At 42.3% G+C, this 27,173-nt stretch overlaps 1 protein-coding gene across 1 annotated transcript in view; it reads right to left on the bottom strand.

Moving 5' to 3' along the window:
• Window positions 1–5,114: 5,114 nt before the first annotated feature.
• The window catches only part of GCGR (glucagon receptor), a 48,661-nt gene continuing 26,602 nt past the window's right edge, over window positions 5,115–27,173 (bottom strand). The window contains exons 4-14 of the mRNA XM_088474733.1: window positions 25,789–25,896; window positions 25,593–25,714; window positions 24,679–24,785; window positions 24,260–24,413; window positions 20,572–20,725; window positions 16,616–16,676; window positions 10,998–11,067; window positions 10,602–10,690; window positions 10,304–10,442; window positions 10,182–10,223; window positions 5,115–6,060 (exon numbers count right to left, since the gene is read on the bottom strand). Of these exons, the coding sequence (XP_088330859.1) occupies window positions 5,776–6,060; window positions 10,182–10,223; window positions 10,304–10,442; window positions 10,602–10,690; window positions 10,998–11,067; window positions 16,616–16,676; window positions 20,572–20,725; window positions 24,260–24,413; window positions 24,679–24,785; window positions 25,593–25,714; window positions 25,789–25,896 (1,331 nt within the window). The 3' untranslated portion in view covers window positions 5,115–5,775. The remainder of the gene's footprint in view (window positions 6,061–10,181; window positions 10,224–10,303; window positions 10,443–10,601; window positions 10,691–10,997; window positions 11,068–16,615; window positions 16,677–20,571; window positions 20,726–24,259; window positions 24,414–24,678; window positions 24,786–25,592; window positions 25,715–25,788; window positions 25,897–27,173) is intronic.

The raw sequence follows: 27,173 nt of genomic DNA, 5'->3' as shown, positions 1-27,173 counted from the left end.
GATGCTTTTATAAATCAACATATCACTTATTCATAGATTGATAAATCTGACCTAAAAGAAGGACAATTGGGAAGAACTAGGGAACAGAAGGATTTAGGTAACACCGTGCAGAAGTAATAAATGAATCACTGACTTACATAAGCTCCTAAGGGGTTATTTACGTAGTATCGGCTTGTAAAACACCAACACTTCTGTTTGTGTTTATGCCCGGTATTTAAAAGGGCTTTTACTAGCAAGACACAACTAGACAAAGAACTGTCCTTTTAAATATCAGGCATAAACACAAACACAAGTGTCAGGTTTTGCAAACCGATGCTTCGTAAATAAACCCCTAAGTGTAAGGCCATTAAACCCACCATGTCCAGCAATTTGAGCTATTTGGACTAGGTTTGTAATGGTTGGTTAGGAATCTGCAGAAGAAACAAGGTATTTAACATTGTGTATTTTTGTAAAACATTGGTCACATTGGCTGAATTAAGGGACCTTTAGAAGCAGGTTGGCCAGTAATTAGATTTATGTTTAATTTGTATTTATGATATAGGGATGTTAGGGCCTGCTAACAGGCGCTACTCTTCATACCCTCTTTTCTCTTCTGTGACATCTCTGTTGATGGGTCTACACTAGTGGTGTCAAACTCAGGCCCTCCAGCTGCAGTGGAACTAACATCCCAGCATGCAGTGCCCACAGTTTTGCTATTAGGGTATGCTAAAACTGTGGCAGGGCACGCTGGGATATGTAGTCCCACGAAAGTTGAAGGGCCCGAGTTTGACACCACTGGTCTACACCATACCACTTTTCTATAGGTTGGAGAGGCAAGAGCTCTTTGTTAAATACCTCCTGTCCCTACCACTACAGTTACCACATGGGTGAACATCTGCCATAAAAGCTAATATAACCCAGTTCACATAGAATATATTGCTCCCCCCCCCCCCCTCCCTGAATAACCTGGATACTGTGTAATGACTGACACTGCCTGACATTCATGAGTCCTACTGTTTTTTCTGCAATTGAGTACTAGCGTCACATGCATGGAGGAGTACCCCAAGGACCAATGCTTGTGATCAAAGGTGGGGGCCTAATGGTGCAAAGCGCCTGGTCCCTATCAGTGACCAGCTGCATCTCCCCTCTGGGACAAAAAGAATATCTGTAATATATATATATATATATATATATACACACACACACACACGGCCGTAACTAGGGGTGTGCGATTGGTGCCATCGCTGCCCATTGGCCGCTACATCTGGCTAGCAGAGTGCCTAGAACAGCACCATGCAGCCAGTATTGTTGGTGCAGTGCCACCCAGAGCGTCCTTTGGATGCTCCAGCCATGCAGCCTGTATGGCCGTCCATAGCCTCCTCAGGACACTCGGGTCAATGCTGTACTTCCAGGTGCTTGTGGCCGGCACAGGGCGCCCTTCCTCCCTGTTACGGAATTGCACACAAACACAAAAACTCCCCCTGCAAATCTTGTGTTTGCCCCTGACTACAGTCAGCCCAGCAAGTGATAGGTCTACTTCAAGGAATTGCAGTCATGCAGCTAGCATTTGCAATAAAGGGGAATGGTTGGTGTACTCTTATTTAATTAAATTGTTTTCTACATCTTCCCTTATTTTAGATATCCAGCAATCAATGTATTTCTCTATATAATGCTGCTATTGTCTGTCTAGAGCCCTGCCCCCCTTCCTCCCCTCAGAGCTTTCACTGGCTGCCTGCTAGACACAGCAACAGCCTCACTCCCACAACAAGCTTCTGGAGTTAACGACCCCCCCCCCCACTCGTGGCCCATCTGTAATAGCCTCCCCCAACTTGTGGAAACCCCAGGATTGCCTCACTGCTATGGGGTCACTGCGATCACTCAATCACTCATCGGCCCCCCGAGATTGCCCCCACACACTCGCAGGCCCCTGCAAATGCTCCCCACTCGGGGAGGGGAACAGAGATGAGAAAGATGGAGATGGAGAGGGGGATGAAAGAAATAGTGGGGAGCTAAACAGGTGAAAGAGATAGGGGGAGGGGAACAGGGATTAAAGAGAGGGAGAGGAATGAAAGAGAGAGAAGAGGGGGAAAGGGATAGATGAAACATAATTTTCCACCCAGCCCATGAGGGGGAGGGGGGCAGGGTAAAAAAGGTAGGAAGATGGATGGAGGCAGAAATTAAAGGTAGATAGCAGGACAGAGATATGTGGTGAGGATGACAGCGAGAGACAGAGGGGCAATACATCCCTCCAGTGATTTTCTTTTTAATACATTGCTGGTCTAAGACATCCTGCATCACTACCATAAGCAGCGATGCCGGATATCTCGTAGCGCAGAGATAAGTTAATGTTAATAAATCTCCCCTATAATAAAAAAAATATACCAAAATATATTAACCAGAGAAGAAACAGACAATTACAGACTCATTTTGGTAAATATTTCTTTCTAGACACTCATTTTATTATGCTTTAATGACTATTTTGATTTAATTCAGTATTTGGTCATAAGGAATATTTACTGTATGGCACCATCTTGGAAGTATTTATTTAGTACAAGTCTAATTGCTTAATTTCTACTTAAGCTGTATGGCTCCATATAAAGGTGTGTGTAATAAATCTTCTTAGGATTTTTGAGAATGTAACATAGACTGTGCAAAGCGGCCAGGACAAATATTCATTAAACATTGACAGTGGTTAATGAACCTGAGTGCATGTACCCAAACCTGTTCTATATATAACATAGCGCCAGCCCTAGGATGCAAGTAGTTATCTGCTAGTAGTTAAATCTGCTTGAGCAAATAAATCTGTTTACATGTCCATTCAAAGGGCTCTATAGGTTTATATGTTTACTTACTCATTTAGATAATTTGAAACCACTGTCACAATGTAAATTTTTTTATTTCTTATACATTTTTTGGGACAATATATGAAAAAACTGCTTCTTTCAGGCATCATCAATGCATTAGTGGCAGCACATACCATCCTTCATTAAATGGAGTGCCCAGCATTTCTATATCCTCAAGTCAGAGGTTAGTGCTACATACACTGGTGACCTATGCCATAGAATCTGGGATTGGTCAGTGAGCAAGTGAATGCATTGGTCGCGTAGCTTAAGCATGGAAAGTGAGCATAGATAGACATTCTGCAGTTCAGATGTCACCTGTAACTTCCCGGGCAGTTTAAAGGGTAGCTCCACTAAAAAAGGACGAACAATTTAGGGGCCCATTTATCAACGTGTTTTATCATATGCAACAAGTATTAAAACTCGTTGCATATGATAAATGGTGCTCTAGCCAATCAGCTCCTAAAGCTGGGTACACACTCGAGCGATGTCGTTCCGATTTGGCCAAATTGGAACAACATATCGTGCAACGTGTATGCACGATATGCGCGCTCACGCAGTCACATGCAATGTCGTCAGGTTCATGTGCTGCACTTGGCACCATGCAGTGTAATGAAGGACGGAACGAGTGATCCTTCTGTCATTCATTACATCATTCTGATGTAATGAATGACATTTTGGCTTGGTACATATCGCTCAGTGTGTACCCAGCTTAACCGTCATCTGTTTGAAAAATGACAGAAAATTGGATTGATCAGCATTTATCATACGCAACGAGGTGAAAACTCATTGTGTATGATAAAATTTGTTGATAAATGGGCCCCTAAAATCCTTATGCTGGTTACCCCAACTTCTGGTACTTAAAATAGGACTTCTGCCTAAAATTGCCTGTTATGATCTCAGAAACACTGTTGCTCCAATATAACAGAATGGTTGTGAATTACTGCACAGCCCAAACTGGGTGCCGCAGCACTCTGGGGTGCCACAGATTGGTGGTCTAGGACCAAATACTATTAATAATGGTCAATGTGATAGGCAAAACAGTGCTTGTGGCTGCCAATCATAAAATATGTGGACAAACAGAAGTACAACCACCACATAACTGAACCTAAGGATGACAAACAAACATATTTTACTGAATGTCATTTTTTTTATGAACTTCTCAATAAGAAACTTCTGCCCTGGGGTGCCATGAAATGTTCATACTCTAGGGTAGCGTAATTCAAGAATGTTTTGGAACCACTGGCCTAATGTACATCTGCAACCATGGAAACAGTAAATGCAAATCCAAACTTTCCATTGTTACAGATGTTACTAAGGAAGGGCCTATTATTCACAAATCTGAGAATTAGGAGCAACAGAGTGTTTCTGAGATTTCAATTACCTATTTTAGGCATATGTCTGCAACTATCACTGTACGTGAACCACTAACTACCCAGAACCAGGAAATAGCACAGTGGGTGGTAGTCAATTGTTATAGCGCTCCCGCTCTCCCGTCTAAAGTGATGGGAGCTCGCGGGGCGCTATTCAGTTGTTGCATTTTTTCGCACTGATCGTGCCCAAAGTGGTCGGGTTTAGCCGCGTAAAGCAGCTACCCCCAACCAAAGTGCTAAGCGCGACCGCGAAAAGTGATGTATGGGCGCGCAAACATGTCACTTTTTCCCATTTCATCTCGTACCCCGCTGGGGCTGCGAGCTGATATGGTGCGCCGGCAGCCGGTCGCGCCCGACAGGAGAAACAATTTAATAGCTCCTGTTGGACGCGTACAGGGACGCAACAATTGAATACCGCCCCTGTGAGTGCAATAACCAACTACCCAGAGTGTGGATTACCACTGTAGCTGTCTCTGCTTATCAAATGCATTTAGAGAGTAACTAAAGTAGTGCTTGTGGATCTACGCTGCCCAGAGGCAAAGATTGGTTTTGTGCCTCTAGTTATAGACTGGCTGGAGCTAGGAACTGCTGCTGTACCTGTCAGCTACCTTATGTATCAAGTGAATCCTGAACCTTTCTGCGTAATACTGTATGTTGCTGCTTTATAAATAAAATATAAGTCCTATTTCAAGTATCAGAAGTTATTCAATTGAGGTGTAGAACCCATCATTGCTTTTTAATTAGGAAAAATCTTATTATATTAGTATTCTACTTAGCATTTTGAGCAGATTTACTCTTTAACTAAACTGTTATAAACCACAAATGACCGATATCTTGGCTGCTATTATTTATAGCAATATGAATCTATTTTCATTTTAAAAACACAACTGAAACTTCACATGAACTTTGGACAACTCTGTCAGTTCTTCTTTTTTTGTTTTGTAAATGTTCATGCTTCATGCATTTTCAACTACTGAGTCCCCCTTCTCTATTAACTGAGTAATCATACTCACAAAACAATCTGTCTTCTCTGTGAGTACCAGTCTATACAGGCGATAGCTCATCTTGACTAAAAGATTGTTGATGGCCTCTCACCCCAGGTAGGAGCCAATCTCTGTGAGGGTAAGGAACCACTTTTATTAGGCTAATACACTTCCAGCAGGCAGAAGTATGCCCCCGTGTATTCGTGTGTGTTGGAGGTAATCCAGAATAGGTTCACTTATGAAAACATGTCTCTGAGCCTTGGATTACCCATTTAATACTGCTGATTTCTAATTTTTGGAATATGGAATAGTCTTTAATAGAACATTTTCTGTAATCTTCTGAAATGCCATGAAAATCATTGGCTATATAGCTTAGGTCCAAGCTGATTTACACAATGTCACATTGGTGTTCTGTTCTGTGTATAATTCTTTGTCAGTGAGTTCACAGACCATGGCAACATCATCTCCTTTCATTAGGGTACACTATGGTCACCATTTCATTGAATGGTTCAGTCACTGTTACTACTGCACATCACAGACAAGTCTCTGTTTACGTAGAGCCCTCTTCATGGTATGACCAAGGGCTTTACAGTCTGTGACTTAGAGGACGTGCTCTGAGCTGCTCTCAGGGTACTCAAAGCTATTCTGACGTTCACTCAGCGTGATGTTCTCTGTAGCACTGCTGCCCATCTTCTCATGGTACCACATGCCATCACTGTGCCGCGATTTGCCTGTTCCATTGTTACAGCTATCAACCAGTTTGTGCTTTTCACAGACGCTGCCGTGTCCAGGTTGGGGAGGTTGGCTATAGGTATTTTTATATTCATCTTCTATATCTTTTCCAAGTTTCCACCGTTTCCATTTTTTCAACAGCTCAGACTGGACCTGTGGGCAAACAGATTGCGAGACTTTGAAAGAATGCGGGTAAGCTAAGTTCAGTGACTTACTGTGTTGTAGCCTCCTCACAAATCAGTCAAGTTCAGCGTTCTGCAAATAATATAGCAAATGTTTTCCTCATCTGCTAAATCTTCAGCCACGTCATCTTTGCCTTGCTCTGTTCCCTTGCTAACTTCTTGTCACGCTAATCCTTGTTTATATCTAGGCTTAAAATGCAAATTCTTGTCTTGCTGATTTTCAATTTCCCTCCCACTGTCTCACTGCACTCATCTTGTGGGCAGCAGGGGAGAGGAGAAGGTGATGGCAGATATAAAGGGAAGATTGAGGGAATGGAGGATTAGTTACGGGGAGAGCACAGCAACCACACAGACCATCTTAACTCCACTAACATGTAATCTTACATTACCCATCTCCTTTCACTGTACCTGTTAACCACTAGAGACACGGCGCCATTTTCTGTCATTTCCATCTGTCTCCATATGACTGTAATCCCATTCTCCCCAGTGCACACCTGCAACTCCTACACAGCCTCGGTTCACCTACCTAATGCTTCTTATGCAGCTCCATGAAATTCCAGACACCTAAGAAATATACATGACTTCCATTGCTATCACTTCACATGACTGCTGCACATCCATGCATCATGTGTGTGCGCAGGGGCGTCCGGGGCCCCTCCTCTCTTCCCGGCGGCCGGCAGTCGACTAAAGTGGCTGGCCAGCATTAGTAGACTCTGGGAACTAGAGTGTGCCCGGAGTCTACTGCTCATGCGCAAACCGCCAGAAAAATGTCAGCAGCTGCCATTTTTCCGGCTTTTTGTACAGCGCTGACACCCGGAGAGGTAAGTTGTAATTAATTAATATGGGTGCAGGGTGTTCGGTGCAGGCCCCCCTTTACCCAGGGGCCCGTGGGCACCGCACACCCTATATCCATTATAGATACGCCCATGCGTGTGAGACTATTGCAGTGCAGCCATGCAATGTGTGTCTGTGCAGAATTACATTGCTAATTTAGTCACCATGTCTTCCATCCTAATGCTTGTTCACATCACACAAATCTGCACATGTTCCCTGCTATCCATTACAAAACTTTCATTTAATCTTGGCTGCAGAATTTTGTTTACAGATAGACATTGATTTACACATCTCTCTATAAATAATGATGCAGATGTCCTGCTCAGGAAACAGAACAAGTGGCAGTATAAGAATGGAGAATGTCATGTATGACAGTCACTGCATGGAGTCTATCTCTGATTGCAAACTTACAAAAAAATATTCTGGGGGGAGGGGGAAGTAATTGCACATAAACTCCACACCCATATATATTGGACAGCACAGTTGGCATAGTGCACAGGTTCTCAAACTTGGTCCTCAGGACCCCAAACAGTGCATGTTTTCCAGATCTCCTCACAGAATCACAAGTGAAATAATTAGCTCCACCTGTGGATCTTTGAAAATGTGTCAATGAGTAATGAGTACACCTGTGCACCTACTGGGTGACCTGGAAAACGTGACCTGTGTTGTGTCCTGTGGACTGAGTTATAGAGCTGAGGTCATGGCTTCAAACCTCACTACAGCCCTAACCATGTAAAGTTTGCATGTTCTCCCTGTGCTTGTATGGATTTCCTATAGGTACTCCAGTTTCCACCCACAACTAATCAGTCATTCCTGTAATTGCGCTTAGCATTGGATGTCACACAATGCTTTTTTTAGCTTTTGATAAACAGTGCATCTTTACATTACAATAGTATATGCTGGCTCTTTGTTGCATATATAAATCAACTTTTATGTGCCGGACCTGTCTTTATCTTTATGCTGTTTTAATTAAATAAACTTTTTGTTACAAATCTGGTGGATGCGCTCCATATTTTTTTTTACCACTTATATTGACAGTAGAATTCTTTGTCTAATTTGTGCTGCACCCCAGTATGTTATTTTTTAATGGCTTGCCCAGTGTTTGGTGGTCTCCACCAACTGCCAAAATCTCTCAAGTCTACAGCGGTGTTCTACCTATTATACAACTAGAGAATACACAACACTGTCACTGTTTCCTAGCAATTTGGGATGGTTATTGATATTAGCTATCTCAATGTAGTTATTGGTGAACAGTGAACTTAACGGTGTTGCTAAAGATCCCTGAGCCCACTTGCAAAATCATAGCTATGGCCTTCCTGATCATCCTGCGTCTCACCATTGCACTGTACCCCAGGCTGGGTTGTTATCATATATACTGGACAATGCAAGCCTCATTTCTTTTCCCAGAGTTGTGGTACCTGTAGCACCCATACAGAGGCAATGCTATCAGGTTCCTGGTTGAAGTGGAGCACACTGCACGGCTGTAACTTCATACACTTGGCCCTGCTCTCTAACCTGACAGCAATGGTGAAGTGTGTGGTATCAGAGCTGATGGAAAGCTCTCTGCTCTCACTGGTCATCACATGGGTTGGCAGTCAGGCTTCATGTAATTGCAGCTGCTGCAACTGCTGTATCCCTCTGAATAGGCTGCAATCGTGTGAAAATTGGTTCAGCTCTCATTATGGCTTCCTCCACTATGTACAGATGTGTCCTTACACATCTTTGCTGCAGTCTCACCAAAAAGCCCCTCTCGGCGCGCCAGGTCTTTTGAGTCTCTGCGAGCGCTGGTCGTCTTTTTTTGTAGAAAATGCTTCTAAGTCGCAATCCAGTGTGACTAGGACGCACCAGCAGACTGTGCCAATTCCTTTTATATGTGACACTTGTATATCTATGTGTGACTGAGTCTCTGAATCAGTATACTGTATGAAGTGCTACAATGTAGCGGCTGCAGCTTATTTCACTCCAAGGGGTCTATTTACTAAGCAGTGTTAGGAGACAGAGTGAAAAGTGATAAGAAAGTGATTAGGTGCCAGCCAATCGGCTCCCAACTGCCATCTCACAGGCTGTGTTTGAAAAATGACAGTTGGGAGCTGATTGGCTGGCACCTTATCACTTTTCACTCTGTCTCCTAACACTGCTTAGTAAATAGACCCCCAAGTTTTGTTGTAGTTCATATACAGACTCAGGTGCACACAGATATATGTGTCACATAGCAATTTAATCAGCACAGTCTGCTGATGCGTCTTAGTCACATCACACTGCGACTTAGATGCGTTCTCACCAAAAAAAGACACCCGACGCTAGCAGAGTAGCACGGGACCTGGTGGCTCACTCACGCCAGGCTTGTCGCGCTGCGTGGTGTATTCAGGCTAGATGTATGAGGACACGTGTTACGTGAATCAGGTACATGATGTAATCCTGCACCAGAAATTATCTTGTCTATTCATAAAAATCCCTCCTGGCTGTAAATATACTAATATAGTATTAACTGATATCCCTTTGACAATATAAATAGAAGCTTTATGTTATTTAAAACAAAAAATATAACATAATTTATATTACTCAGTGCTTTACAGAGATTTATTAATTCACATTGATCCCTGCCTCACTGCAGCTTACAATTTAATTTGTCTTTTACATTGTGTAAATTACCATACGCTCTACACTCAGCATGCCCTTTGTCTAATTTCAGCAATCTTATTGCACAGAATAATATCTAACATCAGCCATGCCAACATCTGCTCCTCTGATTCTTTGCCATTTTGTTCCATAAACCCATGTTGCGGCCATTGATCTTCTACAATAGCCAGAAATAATCAGTTTGAATTTTAGTCATCAATGAATGAAAATGACGGTTATCTGCACACCACATTCAGATCAAAAGATCCGGTCATTCAGCGTGATGCCAATGGGCTGATTCATTACCACCTGTTTGGCTTTACTTGCGTTTGGACAAATTTTAGATAGATCCTGTTGAATGACAATCACGGTATATAAAATATGTATATCTATGCAGTGATATATCTGCTTGTGCAACAGCTTTATTTTCATATTGGAAATAGTCCATTCTGCTTATCAGATCTAAAGAGAGACTCCACACACATGTAACTGCTCCCTGCACTTGTCTATGGTGGTGATTGTGCTCTCTAAAAAATGATTGCAAAACATTGTTGACTACACATTGTGTTGATCTTTTTCCTTGTTGTTACAGTTATTTTTGTCTCTTTAAATCATTTAGAATGTCTGCCAGTCACTTACCTCTTTGTTGACAAAACAGTACAGTACGGCTACCAGCATGCCCTGGGGAGGAAAACTGGAGTCAAAATCGCTTCAGATAAAGTGACAATGAGAAATAACATGGGGGAGAGGGGGAAACTTACCTGGAATGAGCTAAAAAAGAGGTCAAAGAAAAGTTTGACCAGTCGCAGTGTTCCTTGTGCAGTTTCATCTGTGATTAGCGCAAATACCACCTCGTGTATTCCAAGCAGAGGAATTAGGGTGAGTGTGGACCTGGCCAATCTGGGGAGAGACAGTGTAACAAACAGGTGAAGCTATAACATTTCCACTCAGATGACTTCCCTGGTCAACTACTCTATCCGTTGCAAATGCTAAACCGCTGTCCTCGCTGTGTTGCTAGCGGCCGTCGGATGCATTTTGCTGACCTCAATCGTCTCTCACCTGAGTTTATAGTCTGTGTACCTCATCTGATGAGCTCGCATCTTGGACAAAAGAATCTGAATAATCCGCATAAATATTAAGAAGTTGATCTAAAAGTTTAAGGAAAGAAAAAATGTTCACGTCAAGTGTAAACACAAACAGTCTGCAGGCATAGATCTTTCTTTGTGTATGTGGAATGGAATAGCTTGGCTCAGTGATAAAGAGCACTGACTATAAGGCAAAGAAGGGAAGACACTAGCTGGTGACTCCAGTGTTATCTTTCTGCTATCTTGTACTATTTCCTTTATGTCCCCAAATCCTACAGGCACCAGAATGTGCTTGGAATATAGATGTTATACTTTCAAATGTGATAAGCAGTGTTAGGTAAATCTGTAAGCACGCTGTAATAATTATTACCAGTATAGCAAGGAACACAGGAGACCGCAGGATCCACCAAAACGCCATGTTGTTGTTTGTGTTCCAGCACCTGAGAGAGGAAATGAAAGCTATACTTAGGGGCTGTATAATACAGACTGTGAAAAATCAACCAGTGTAAAAAGGTAGCTTGGGTGGCCACCCGTACACACTGTTCTTACAATAGCCGACTAGGTTGTTTTAAATTTGGGACTGTGTAAAGGCAGCTGGAAAATGACCGCTCTCTGACCTCTTGTTTGGTCACCATCTGATAGCACTAACTGTTCCCGTAAGGAACCAATCTGAACACCAAATGGCAGGATCTTACCAATCTGGCCAAACGTGTTAAGCTGGGTATACACCTAGACGACCAAGTGACCCAGCGAAGCGATGTAACAATATATTGCATCGCCAAATACACTGCATGGTCTACTGTACAACGGTGCAATACAGTATATCATTACATGTCTATTGTAACTATATAGCATTGTCTGTGGCATCGTCCCATCTGATATGCAGCACATCCGATGGGAAGATGCGAACACCCAATTCATTGTACGTTGAATTCAATGGTTTTCAGGGTACACATTATATGATGGTCATTTCGATCCGTTGCGGACAATATACATTGTATAGTGTGTACCCAGCTTTAGACCACATTGAAAGTAGATCCAGCTAGGAGATATGTACATTTTATTTGAAATTCATGTAATGATTTTTGTTGCTGAAACTAACTTGTCTATTAGAGAGAACCATCTGTAAAATCGGGAGCATCAAAGTATTCAGTTACCAACCACATATGGATTATACACGCTGCTTATTTGCACAAACATAGGGCCTGATTCAGAGCTGAACGCTCTGACCAGAGTGCTCGCTCTGAATCAGTGCCCTCCTACCTGAAAATGGAGCGTCCTTCTGGCCGCTCGCATAGCTGTGGGTGACCACCCACAGCATATGCGAGCGGCCAAAAAGATGGTCGCGATGGTCTTTGACCATCGCGACCATCGGGCTTGCGACGAGACCCTGCGGTAGGGTCTCGCTGCCGCAAGCCCAGGAGTGATTTTGGCTCTATCAGAGCCAAAATCACTCCCACTGACATCACTAGTGATGTCAGTGGGGCCGGCTTCAGACGGTAGGCGTTCCCATGGGAACGCCTCCGTCTGGCAGCCACGCCCACCAAAGGGGGCGTGCTGTCAATCAACATCGACAGCACGCCCCCTTTGGTGCGAGACCCGGAGCGACGGAGAGCCCTCTATCCGGGTGTCGCGCATGCGCACGACGGAGCTCCCTCCGTCGTGCGCATGCGCAGTGGGGCAACATCGACCCGCTTGCGAGCGTCCTTTGCTCGCGAGCGGGTCTGAATGACCCCCATAAGTCCAGTCATTCTGCATTTATACAAACTACCTTCTAAAATGAATTAATGCCTGAGAAACAATGCACCTTGTGTATTTCATATGTGTTCAGCGGTAAGTAACGGCCTGGGAGCCCTAATTGTAAAAATTTTATTCATGTTTTTCTTCCACCATGTCCCTTGTCACCTGGTACACTATCATCTGTTCCTGTTCTTTGACGACTACAATTAGTAAGGGTTCTTATATACAGATGATGAAAACAGCAATCGTTAGAAATGTAAACAAAACCTTGTTCTTTGTCCTGAAATATCAGAGTAATAAGTTGGGTACACACGGTATGATCTGCACAACCAACAATATCGCTGAACGATTTCCCTTGAACTTTTCCTGTAGTGCAGGATAAACGAAATTAGGTGTACACTTTGAAAGATATCTATGATAGATATCTTTCACTGAAGTCATCCTGTCACATCTGTGAACATGCAAATCGTGATGAAATCGTCCAAGTTGGCCTGCATGTACGGACGACCATAGACATCGTCATCGTTGGTCGTTCACTGCATAAAAATTAACGATTAGAACGATTTATCGTTGAACGATATCGTTATAGTTCGATGTTCATAGATATCGTACCGTGTGTACGCACCTTTAGAAGTGTGTTTTAAAAAGCTTCCTGCAGCATAGTGTGCTAGAGCTCCTACTCCATTACTATATTTTACAGGTTTGTAAAGGCCTGAAAGACGAATGCAATGGTTGAATGCAAAGTGAAGACTTGTTGACAAGTGTGTGTTTACAGCACCAATCTTTCTTTTTGGGGTACATTCAGGGCCGGATTCAATTAGCAGCGATAAATCAATAAGTTATAGCTGGCAATATTATCGCACTAATCACCCGTTTTTGCGTAATATTATCGCCTATTCCAACACTGCGTGCTCCCGTTTTTCACCAAATCCTATTGTAAAGCAGGCGAAAACGCATACGTGCAATAATTTTTTATGGCGAAACAGGCGAAAATTTCTCCACACTTAAGGAAATCAGTCTGTACCCTAAAAAAAAGGCTAACTGACATAGGAAATCAATATAGAAGTGTATCAATGGCCCTAATAAAAGTATTTTGGGTTCTTAAATTGGGTCAATTGGCTGTTATCGGCGTATTTGCATAAGTGTTGAATAATGATAAAAAGTAATTTTTTTTGCTAAAGTAACTGCTAGACGTAACTTGGGGGTGCATTAAAATGGGTGTAAGTATATTTTGTGTCTAAAAAGTGCACTTTTAAAAATTTTAAAAAATACACCTGCTGAAGCCACCTGCAATGTTTAAAACACCTGACCCATCCACACAGCCCCCAAAATACCAGGCCCGGCCTAAAATTTATGTCATTTTTGCACAAATTACGCTACTTAAACACAACTTTTTGGCTAATTTATCATTGGGGGGGGTGTCCAAAGGGTTCTGAAACAAATCCCCAAATAGAGATTTTGCTGTTTTTTTTTTACCTGCTCTGAGATTGTGAAAACTTATCGCCAATTTCTGTCTATGCAATTATCGCACACATGTGATTGCAAAATTATCGCAAAAGCGATAATTTATCACAAAAACGGGACTTATCGTGTCTAATTAAATCCGGCCCCCAGTGTCAATATACTAAAATTTACCTCCTGGGTGTACAAGGTTTAATTGTACCATTATTATTCTGCGTGCATGCTATCCTGTTGAATTTTGGATCCATACATTGGAAGACCAAATAAATTAGTAAAAAATATATATACACCAGCACCAAAGAAGTTATAAACATAAGAGGGATTCTGTATGTTAATGCTGCAGGCACAGTAAAATAGGATGTGGTAAAACTACTAAAGGCAGTACTGATGGCAATAAATACGGAAGTAATTGTTAAAGATTATCCATTGTGGTCTATGGTCAAAAAGAGAACCTAGCATGCAAACTCTGATGTAAATTCTCTATTTAATACAGCTGCATGTGAGCATACAAGAGTCTGTACAATCGTAAGGATTCAGGGGCATGATCAAGTGGAGTATTGTTAAGGTTAATAAGTAGAGGAGCCCAGTGGAGAGAAGTTTAAGATAACAGCTGCCAAGAGGAGTTTCAATATTAGTGATTCATGTGTATAAGAGGTGGTTCATTGGCAGCTTGCTCTGCTCCAGAGCCCCAGGAAATTGTCCTGTCTCTGTGACAGGCAGTAATGAGTTTCATCATCTACAACAGCTTCTAAACAAACAGAAGTCTTGTGATTGTCACCAGTGATACCTTTATTGCCTATTATGTTATTTTACAGCTCACACCAGCTCCTGTCCCATCCCAGTGAGAGTTATAGCACTTTTATACCTAAATTCCGAGTCTGACCCGGAGGTTGGCACAGGGTTCCAAACCGGATCAAACCCGGAATTTAGCCGGCGCCGACCCAGGATATTTCCGAGTCGGCGCCAGGTCTGCAGTGACCTGGCTCTTCCGGCGTGGAAGTGGACGCTTGGAGATGACATCATCTCCAAGCGCCACTGAAGCCAGCATGCAGCGTGCTCCAGGTCATCGTGACCCGGATTGCGCCGTTTACACTGCAGGGTTTCACGGGTCATTCCTGTGTTAAACCCTGCAAGTAACCTGGGTTGGATCGCTGGGTCCCTCAACCCGGGAATCCAACCCTGTCCCCTTTTATACCAAGGAGCTACCTGGGCTAACCCTGCAATAACCCGGGTTTTAGTTCTGGTAAAGGGGGCATTAGAGTAAAGTGAAAGCCACACTTTCACAAAACACATCCTGCTCTAACACATTACACAGCTCCTGACAGCTCGACAGACATCCCTGGAATCCAGGTGATCACAGCAAACTCACTATGTGATATACTGATATTCCTGGCTTGGAGATGAAAGAGCACATAAAACATACATATTATTCTGTAGTGACAGTACTAATCCACCGAACCAACCTTCCTGCAAATGAACCCGCAAGCGAATCGTAACTTTTATAGGACTTATTTATAAACAACATCTTCTCATCCGACCAACAAAAGACTATGCAGTGGCGGGCTGAGAAGACATCACAAAATCTAACATAAATTAAGTGAAGCAATTGTTTACATAAATCCATTACAGCAAAGGTGTTCTTAAAGGGTTCCACACCCAAAATCTATTTTATTTTTAACAGCTTAAAGGGGAGATGTGTCAAAGCTTGGAGAGAGTTAGAGTGGAGAGAGATAAAGGGGCAGATGTATGAAGCTCTCAGAAGTTATAAAGCGGAGAGTGATAAGTGACCAACCAATCAGCTCCCAACTGTCATTTTTCAAACACAGCCTGTAACATGAGAGTTAGGAGCTGATTGGTTGGTCGTTTATCACTCTCCACTTTATCACTTTCCAGAGCTTCACACATCTGCCCCAAAGTACCAACCAATCAGCCTCTAAAGCTGCATACACACGGGATGACTTTTGTCAATGATAGGAACGATAACGATATCGTTTATAGTTAGATCATCCATATTGTTGACTTTTTTGCACTGAACGACCAACGATGTGCGTGGCCGTATAGACAATAACGATATCTGAGGTTGACCGTACAGACTGGCCAACTTTGCTCCATATCTATGAATTCTTCATCATTTAAATACTGTCAGAAATCGTTCATAAAATCGTTCATGATCAATGATGAAATCGTTCAACTAAATCGTTCAACTTTAAAAAAGGAAAAATTGTTCAACGATATCGATGATCGAGAAAGTCGTCCTGTGTGTACGCAGCATTACTGTCATTTTATAGGCTGTGTTTGAAAAATGACAGGAGCTGAATGTGTGGTACTTTATCTCTCTCCATGGTTTGATACATCTCCCCCTCAGACAGCTGCCACATGAACAGAACACTGGTACTTGGCACAATTTGACTTTTCTGGGGTTACTATGTAGCCATGGTATCTGTCAGTCTGGGCAGGCTGACTGTGGAGAAACATACATTGGGTAGAGAACCCCTTTAGTTTATCTATTGTCTTTTACAACGAAATCTCTTGACTGGAACAAATAATTCATTAATTAGAAGAAACAACATCATCACCATCAGGAAAATAGTGCATACTGCATAGTGCATACATTTAAATCCTAACTCCTTTGTGGAGCTTTTACTATTAATCGTTAAATGTGCAAAATAGGTCTAATTTTATATCGCCTCTACAATATCATGGTTGTATATATATATATTCAAATTATTTATCACATCTGGATCAAAAAACTTAGAAATTTAGATAAATCCTCTCACAAATACTTACAGTACATTTTCATATGTATATTTTACAGCCACCCATGGGATGATAAATAAAATAGGGGTCCCTGCGAAAGAAACAATAACAGAGTATGAGTACTAATAACAGGAGTAAGAGATGATGCATAGCTTCTTTTTCTTTAATCAGGAAATAGAAATGACCTGAAAGAATGAGAGAAATCAGTACCTGCTGTGGTTATAACTTAGGCGATTGTCAGGGATGAATGCGATGGCCGGATTTACACAGCTGAGCATTTATGAGAGATCTGCACTTGCGTCAAGTTTCATTACCGTTGTCGTTCGCAGTGAGGAATTTCTCACAAAGTGAGTGACAGGCAGGGAGCGTTTGTGGGAAACAATGGGGGGGAGAGAGGCTGGTGACTCTGAACGCAAGTGTTTCTTGACCGTCTCAGCCTGCAACTGCGATCCCGTACACAGTAAAAATGGTTCCGCGTCTCAATTCCAGCGGCCAATCTTAGCAACCATTGGGTTACTCAGAACTCCGATAATCTACCGATGCTGCAGCTCTGTACGCAGTCATTTGGATTTGCGCAACCGCTGGTGGGCATCTCAATACAAATCCCAGAGGCTGCTACATTTGCAAATTTCGCACAGATTCAAGTTGGCAGCTGTGGTGGCATTAGTGTATAACTCCAACCAGGGACTAAGTTGGAAAATGTCTAAATGTACTCTGGTGGCGTGAGGGAAAGAATTGTGTAGGGTACTGCTGCCATAACTTGTTCTGTGTCAGCAACATGGAAAATAAGAAAGTGTAGATGTAAGAGGGACAGGAATTACGATAGGTGTCTCCAGAATCCAGTGCGAAGTTTGGCTCCGTACAAGCATGATTAGGCACATCATCAGGGGAGCCGAGAGTGGGGTAGAAAAAGTACCCAGTCCAGTCTGTGGGACTGAACCTGTTGGGAAGTTGTTACTACATACCCAAGGTGGTGTGACCACGCTCACTGAGCATCTACTAAAGAGAGGCCAGGTACTGTCCATGCCCCCACACACTTTGCCATGCCCCTAGAACCAGGGGCCACTGGATCTCCTGGCAACCCAGCACACTGCCCTCCATTGCTCAAAGCTATGATTAAAGAAATATATAATAGTAATAATATATATAATATAATAATACAATCTTACTTCCTTTATTCGTTTAACATTGAAAGGGGAAGTAGTAATGCAAAATATAACATCGTAGAACAGGATATGATAAGAATAAATCTAATCAAAAGCCTTCTCTGATCATAACACAGTAAGAACATTATTAAGTCCAGACAGACCAAATTTGTATTCCTAATCAGATAGTAGAGGATTCAAACCTAATGATAAGCTTTATTAAAAGCTATCTGTCACTTGTCTATCTAACTCTGACTATAGTGTTGTCACGCTCTGGACTATTAAAACCACTTTCTTACTACTCTACTGCCTGTCCAGGATAGCACAGAGGTCCGCTCATGCTGCACATCGCTCCCGGCTGGTGCTGAGGTCTGTCTGTGCTGCTCCTGCCCCGTCCGCTCAGTGTCCTGTTACTGAGCATGGAGATGACTCTCTGCAGCCTCTTGATCACAGCGTGTCTTCCCAGCATGATGGCACACAGGCTGCACGCCAGAGTTCCCTCCTAAACAACAGTTTGGGCACAGCCATATTGGACTCTGCCACCTGATGCTCTTCATCCACTCAGAGTGCTGCTCCCAGACCAGCTGATCGCAGCATCCAATCCCTGGGGATCCTCCCCTATAAATTTCATTTCCAGACTGGCCTCTGTTGCCAGTACAACGTTGCTTCTTGTTGAAGTTACATTTCAGCGCTGAGCTCCCAGGTACTCTGTATCTGAACGGTCCCAGAGCCTGATTCAGCAAGGATCGCAATTGCAAAGCTGCACACAGGCAACTTTGCAATTGCGATCCTTGGTATTATGCAAATGCAGCAGGAGGTGTATGACACCCCCTGCTGCATTTGTGATCCCAGCAACATTCTGACGGAGATTACAGGCTGGTATCACAATCGCGACTATCGATGGTCAAAGGTCGTGATGGTGGATGGTGCCAGGCCGCCCCCGCACCACCCCTTAAATGCCTCTGCCTGTCAATCAGGTATAGGCATTCAGGGGTCTCCATGCAACTACGCAGGACCCATTCTGAACACCAGTCTGGTTTTTACCACTGAGATTTATTCTTACAGCCACCATTGGTTCCAGCCAATACCTCCAACCATCGGTTTCATCCGATGCTTCCAATATTGGACTCATTAATTAAGGGCCTGATTCAGAGCCGGACGCAATTAGCGCTCGCTCGTCCAGAAAATAGGGGTGGCTATTCAAATGAACCGTTCGCTCTTTGCGGTCTGTTCACGCCTCTAGGTCTGAACGAGCGAACAAAACTTGCGGTCGTTTTTTTTAAAAATACGCCCCCTGACCGCTCGCATCCTATGTCATGTCCGCTATTTATTAGATTAATCGAGTACATCGACCAGCGTATGAACTGCTCGCTATTCTTGTGGTTGGTTTTTGCTACCACAATCTTGCGAGCAGTTCTGGCTATAAAATAACCCAGTGACGTGGTCAATGACGCTGCTGTTTTAATTATGCACACCCATAAAACGCCCGTTTTGACCTTTAAGCACGTCTGCATTCTGATCTCCACTCCCCGTTTTCAAGCACCTTCCCCTGTTACCACCCACATACGCCTCATTCTGTCACTCAAATTATCAGGCATTCGCTATTTTGCGAGCACATGAATTTCGACCACACTGACTGGTTCGCGCATGCGTATAATGATCCGTACGCATGCGCAGTTGGGCAAACATCGCTCGGAGCGAACGAGAGGCCGCTTACATGCGGCTCTGAATCAGGCCCTAAGTTCCTTAATTCATCAGCATCGAACCCAACCGATCAAGTTCATCAATCCATCGACATCGGACTCAAATCAAGTTCCTCAATTCATCAACATCGGTCCCAACCGATCAAGTTCATCAATTCATCAACATCGGACTCTTATCAATTAATTTATTCAATTCTTCAACATCGGTCTCAAACCGGTCAAGTTCATCAATTCTTCAATATCGGATTCAAATCCATCAAGTTCTTCAAATCATCAACATCGGTCTCAAACCAATCCAGTTCTCAATCCAACATCATCGGTCCCAATCTGATTCTGCTCATTCATTCAGTATTATCAACCACAATGCTCTCATTCCAACCTGCTGTTTAATAAAGACATTCCATTCTTGTTCTCGCCTTCGGGCCCATCATCCTCTGCAGCTCCTCTACCTCCTCACGGCAATACATGAGGAAGTCCTGGCTCAAGTCACCCAGGTTTATTCACACCTCCCAAGTCTCCTCTTCAGCCTCCTACGCCTGTTCCAGCTCAAACCTACCCTCAGGCGTGACAAGTGTATAATCATGCTACATAAAGCTATTGCAAGTGCTGGGACAACATTGCGGTATTTTTACCCATAATTTTATGGAAAACGTGACTTCATACCACCTGGCAGTATATGCATCTTTATTAACTTACTCTATTTATAAACCTGCCAGTAATTTCATCAGAACCTCTTCCCAACCCCTTATCTTAACTTAGCCAGGAGAATGCGCTGAGCTTGTGTAAGTTGTTGCCGATTGTATGATATGCAAAACAGCACATGTCCAATCATCAGTGTAATCATTGCAAGTCCTGTGACACAATCGCCCAGGTGTCGGGGTCTAGGGAAGATGGAGACGACTGTGTCAGATGTGAGAATCCTCAGAGCCCACTCACAACAAAGATACCCTTAAACAGTTTCTATCACAAACAACACACTTGTTCTGTTGCTTGTCTAACAGAGAGCTATAGAAATTAGTTATTGGAATAGTGAAATTGTAAGAATAGGCATTTGTGGAACTGTGATCCAGATCTCCACAGCTTTCTTGTAGTGCTTTGACAACAAATGGTGCAAGGTGCTTCCACTAGCTCTACTTACCCCACCCGATGCAGATATACAGAGCAAAGTAACTTCTTTCTGAGAACACCGCTAACACCAGCAGATTGTGCAGATAGATCCCCTCCACCAGCAGCCAGCAGTAATTAGCGATGATTCCGTACTGCATAAGGACTGTGGCAGCGCGGCAGCCAGCCTGGGAGAATGTGACAGCACAATGAGTGGACACAGAGGGAGAGATGGGAGAGGACATTTTACAGGGTGGAATGGGGTAACCATTACAATTGAGGAAATCAGTGCAATTTTGCAATGGAGGTCATTAGTTAAAACAAGGTTAGAGTAAAAATAATATGGACATGTTTTTTCCTCACTCAACAATTATAAACATACTGTACATCATAGAGATGAGGATTAGTGTCAAATATAAAGAAAGGATGTAGCGCTATAATTCCTGGTGCTGCTCACACTGTCACCTCTTTGCATGGTAGCGTGATTTGTAGACTTTTTGAGAGCAAAACATATTGGGGTCTATTTACTAAGCAGTGTTAGGAGACAGAGTGAAAAGTGATAAGAAAGTGATAAGGTGCCAGCCAATCAGCTCCCAACTGTCATCTCACAGGCTGTGTTTGAAAAATTGTAGTTGGGAGCTGATTGGCTGGTACCTTATAACTTTTCACTCTGTCTCCTAACACTGCTTAGTAAATAGGCTGCCTAATATTTTACTGCATGCATAACAGCAAACTTAAAATGATTGTGGGAGCTCACATTACATCCATCATATGACACACAATACTATGCAAAGACATAACTGCAGACAGCAGAAATATTGGGCTCAAGCACCTGCCGAGCTGGCTCCTATGACTGCACCTATACAGAATGGGGGTATACTTAATAAAGGTCAATTTTAAACGATTTAAAATCCATCAACATCGATGTTGTGTTTCTGGGGCTAAATCACACATTTACTAAAAGACAATTTTTTTTTGTTTTATGTATTAGTAAGATGTTGATCGATTTTCATAAATTTTAAATCAATTAAAATCAACCTTAGTAAATATACCCCTGGGAATACTTTGCTAAAATGCAAAAGTTGAATCGCCCTGTGAAAATGCTGTCACAAATTCAGCCTCCTGCGTCTGTCCTATGCCAGGTCTAAATTAATATTACGTGCACGCATCTATAGGCCACACGAGACAAACATGCGTAGAATTACCTTTTAATGATCAGTTTAAAACTAGGAGAAAAATGTTTTCAGGAACTTCAACATATTGTCTCAATTGTGACTAAATAAGACCACTTTAAAAAATGGAGGTGGATGGTGATGTTAGAGCGTATGTCATGCATTGATAACATGATAAACAGACTATAACTAACTTAATTAATGGATTATAAAGCTACCACGTAGTATGCACACTGTCTGGAGGAGTTCTTGGCAGGTTTGGGCAATTAAACATGAGGAGGCGGTATTGTTACTGCTATTATGGTCTTTACTACTGGGAAATGATCACCATGCGATAGTACTTTAATTGCTCAATCACATACAGTCAGGTTCATAAATATTGGGACATTGACAGAATTTTCATATTTTGGCCTCTATTCACCACCACAATGGCTTTGAAATGAAACAAACAAGATGTGCTTTAACTGCAGACTTTCAGATTTAATTTGAGGGTAATTACATCCAAATCAGGTGAACGGTGTAGGAATTACAACGGTTTCTATATGTGCCTCCCACTTTTTAAGGGGTCAAAAGTAATGGGACAAACTAAACAATCCTAAATCTAACTTTCACTTTTTAATACTTTGTTGCAAATCCTTTGCAGACAATTACAGCCTGAAGTCTGGAATGCATAGACATCAAGAGACGCTGGGTTTCATCCCTGGTGATGCTCTGCCAGGCCTCTACTGCAAATGTCTTCAGTTCCTGCTTGTTCTTGGGGCATTTATCCTTCAGTTTTGTCTTCATCAAGTGAAATGCATGCTCAGTCGGATTCAGGTCAGGGGATTGACTTGGCCATTGCATAACATTCCACTTTTTAGCCTTAAAAATCTCTTTAGTTGCTTTTGCAGTATGCTTCGGGTCATTGTCCATCTGCACTGTGAAGCGCCGTCCAATGAGTTCTGAAGCATTTGACTGAATATGAGCATATAATATTGCCAGAAACACTTCAGAATTCATTCTGCTGCTTTTGTCAGCAGTCACATCATCAATAAATACAAGGGAACCAGTTCCATTGGCAGCCATACATGCCCATGCCATGACACTACCACCACCATGCTTCACTGATGAGGTGGTATGTTTTGGATCATGAGCAGTTCCTTTCCTTCTCCATACTCTTCTCTTCCCATCACTGTGGTACAAGTTGATATTTGTCTCATCTGTCCATAGGATGTTGTTCCAGAATTGTAATGGCTTTTTTAGATGTTGTTTTTCAAACTCTAATCTGGTCTTTCTGTTTTTGTGGCTCACCAATGGTTTACATTTTGTGGTGAACCCTCTATATTCACTCTTGTGAAGTCTTCTCTTGATTGTTGACTTTGACACATATACACCTACCTCAAGGAGAGTGTTCTTGATTTGGCCAACTGTCGTGAAGGGGTTTTTCTTCACCAGGGAAATAATTCTTCTGTCAACCACAACAGTTGTTTTCCGTGGTCTTCCAGGTCTTTTGGTATTGCTGAGCTCTCCGGTGCATTCTTTCTTTTTAAGAATGTTCCAAACAGTTGATTTGGCCACACCTAATGTTTTTGCTATCTCTCTGATGGGTTTGTTTTGATTTTTCAGCCTAATAATGGCTTGCTTCACTGATAGTGACAGCTCTTTGGATCTCATATTGAGAGTCGACAGCAACTGATTCCAAATGCAAATGTCACACCTAGAATCAACTCCAGACCTTTTACCTGCTTAATTGATAATGAAATAATGAGGGAATAGCTCACACCTGTCCATGAAATAGCTTTTGAGTTGATAGTCCCATTACTTTTGGCTCCTTAAAAAGTGGGAGACACATATAGAAACCGTTGTAATTCCTACACTGTTCACCTGATTTGGATGTAATTACCCTCAAATTAAATCTGAAAGTCTGCAGTTAAAGCACATCTTGTTTGTTTCATTTCAAAGCCATTGTGGTGGTGAATAGAGGCCAAAATATGAAAATTCTGTCAATGTCCCAATATTTATGGACCTGACTGTACATGCGCAGGGGAAAATGTGTAAAAATACATGAAAACAAATGTACGTTAGATGTGTTATAGTGGTGTATTTTAACTGTGTTTTCCATGCATTTTTCATGTGCTGCCCTCTTACCAATGTAATCTGAAATATGTTGTGCCATGTTCTAAAACTTTAAACGCAGTGCTCAAAAGTTAGGACACAAATATGAAACAAGCCCATAATCTCCTATATTGATGCACTTTTTATGCATTAGCAGAAGAGCACTACCAGTGAATAGGAGTGAACAATTCCTAAGGGGTTTGTGTGTGTGATTTGCTGCAGTCCCACTTATAGGTCATACAGATATGACCAGAATGGTATTATAGGCACTATAGGCACTGTCATATCTGTTCAACGTATTTACGCAGGATTTTTTTGGGCTTCTAAGTAAGTCAGTGCCTTAAGAATCTGAGCTCAAGCAGCATGGAGTTTTCAATGGGCTGAATTTAGACCTGCTGTGGTGCCAATCACCTCCCTTTAGTGGTGGCAAAGAACACAGGTCTTGCTTCTTCTCACCTCACTGCTGAGCCAGACATGCACGTATTCCCCATCAATTTTCTCACTGTAACGAGTCTTCAGCAAGGTGTCACTCACTAGCACAGACACTCCCCTTAGTATGAACGAGGTGAACAGGTTGATATGAATATAATTCCGCATACAGTGGAGTTTACTGAAAGAAATACCAGCAGTATGAAGTCAGGAAGATTGCTCTGTCATTTTTATAGGGAGATACTGTAGTCTGGGTGATGGATCATTGCAGGAAGAATGTGTTGAAGAATGCAATTAGTTTATTGTGGGAGAAGAGTTCAACAATTGGAAAACTGGGTGTAGAAGAGTCCGAACTAGGAAGAAATGGGCTTAATGAACACTTGAGGTGACTACAGGATTAGTATCTTTAAATGAGGTTTAGTAGCCTCACTGGCACACCTACATACCTAAATCCTACAAGAATAGCGAGAGCCAGTATGAGTGCTCCAACAGACATCGAGTATCCTACAGTGTACATGATCTTAAAGCTTTCATAAGTCTTGGCAAACCTTTCCTGTAAGTAAAAAGAAAACATATCACTTATGGCTAATTCATATATGAGTGCAACCTTAGACTATAATAATGTCTATAACAGAAGAATTATATGGTAAACCACAGAACATAGGAACAGGTTCACAAAATCATGCCCATTTTGCTCTTTGCACAGTGCAATAATCCTACATATGTTCTGTCCACTACAAAGTTACTGACTTGGATCAATAAATAACCTGACAAGCAAACCCTGGAAAAACATTGCATCATATGTTTAGTAAAGAGTTTCCATAAAGATATAGGTGCATAAAACGTCTTTGTCCTGTCCAGCCTTCTTAATGGACTCTTCTATACAGAATCCTTTCACTCAGTCTTTTATTTCAATCATTAGTATACTGTAACAAAATGCAGCCAGTGTTTCTTAATGGTTTGCTTGTTTATATCTGAATTTTCTGGTTTAACAGTAACAGGAAGTAATAACTCAAACACTTAGATTTTTGGCAGATTTAGGACCCAACCTAAGGCTCACGGCTGACAATTGGTCAAGGAATGTAGTGGCAGAAAGCCCACCAACCATCAGGAACTGCCAGTTCCGGGAATAGTTAGCCTCAAGGGACAGATATTGTATCAGATCTTAGGGGGACAATACGTTTATCGAGCTGGCAACTTATGCAGGAACAGAGCCCCACATAAACAAGAATTTCTTGGGACAGAGTCTGGCACCATATTATATATACAGTATATATAACATAAACAATATTTTGCCATGCATACCACCCATACAAAACTTCCCATTGCCTGCAGGTCTGGGTCTACTCCAAAATTCTACCTGATCTTTCAAATCCGTTTTGTCAAGTTCACATTCCTGGGTATCGCGCTGTGCATGGCCATTCACAGTGGGTGACCATTGCCCATCTGGCCCGCAGTGCTTGTACACAAAGCCGTGCTGCACTGAGAGGGGACAAGTTTGTTATTGCATAGCAGGACTCAGTAACAGGTTGCTAAACATACTGAAGGTGTCTTACCTTTCTTGTACCAAGGAAGGAACCAGGGACAAGGGACATTGACTGTAGTATTAGGTTGAGCATCTGGCCAACAGGAGAATTTGTCAAAGGTCCGGTTGCAGACCAGTCCTGTGGAAACATTTCATTATCTTTGTTTCATTCAGAACTATAAGGGAGGAGGAGAATGTCTGAAGTTCCATGTCAGAATGAGCCATACACATTGCTGGCATTGCCATTATGTTCATCACTAGTTACTTTAGTTTTAGTAATTAGTCCTCTATGGTTAATTCATTGGTTTAGCCGATGTGATGTATAGATGGCCCATACTTAAACATATCATTCATATGTTTCTTACATTAAATTATGGTTGTATATGTGCTGATTATGTTTATATGGCTTTATATGCAGAATAAAAGTAGAATAGTAGATGTTTATCATTATGTAAATGTTCCAGCTGGTTGAAAATATATTTCAGACACATTCAGATGACTGCATCATTGCATAATGGCTAGCAATAGGAAGAAATACACTGCATCGCCAAAACTCTATAGACAACCATTCTAATTGTTGTGTTTGGCCATTTCAGCCACACCTAGTGCTAACAGGTTCATAATGTGAAGCATTCAGCATTACAATCTTCATAGTATAACACTAGCAGTACAATGGGTCATACTGAAGAGATCAGTGACTTTCAATATGGTACTGTCCTAGAACGTCATAGGATGTCCTCACAGGAAGTCAGTTTGCCAACTGTCTTCTCTGCTGGAGCTGTACCGGTCATCTGTAAGTGACGTTATTGTAAAATGCAAAAGTACTGGAGCAGCAACAGTTCAGCCGCTGAATGCTGAAGCAAGTAGCATGTACAATTCATCTGTCCTTGGTTGCAACACTCACTACCGAGTTCCAAACTGCCTATGGCAACGTCTGCACAAGAACTGTTCATCAGAAGCTATGTGGATTGTGTTGCCATGGAGCCGCATACAAGCCTCAGGGCACCAATCACAATGCCAAACATCGTCTGGAGTGGTATAAAGCACACCGCCATTAGACTCTGGTACAGTGGGAAGGCGCCCTCTGGAGTAATGTTTCACCGGGAGGATGAATCTGAGTTTAGCAGACACCAGTGTAAATATTCTTGCCTACTGCCAACTGTAAAGTTTGGTGGAGGAGGAATAATGGGCTGGTGCTGTTTCTTATTGTTTGGCCCGTGCTCTTTAGTTGCAGTTAAGGTAAATCTTAATGCTGCAGTATACAATAGCATTCTAGAGAATTGTGTGTTTCCTACTTTGGCTGGTATATTATTAGCCACAACCATTTTACTCACGAAAAAAAAGGGGCTTTTAACGTGCCCGATGGTCATTATCGGGCTGTCCAATTAAAGCCCTTTTTTTTGTGAGAAAACACAT

Source organism: Taudactylus pleione, unplaced genomic scaffold (genome assembly GCF_031769625.1).
Source record: "Taudactylus pleione unplaced genomic scaffold, aTauple2 ptg000016l, whole genome shotgun sequence".
In the NCBI taxonomy this organism is placed as follows: domain Eukaryota; kingdom Metazoa; phylum Chordata; class Amphibia; order Anura; family Myobatrachidae; genus Taudactylus; species Taudactylus pleione.
Note: the sequence above shows the minus strand (reverse complement) of the source record. Positions and strands in the feature narration are given on the sequence as shown.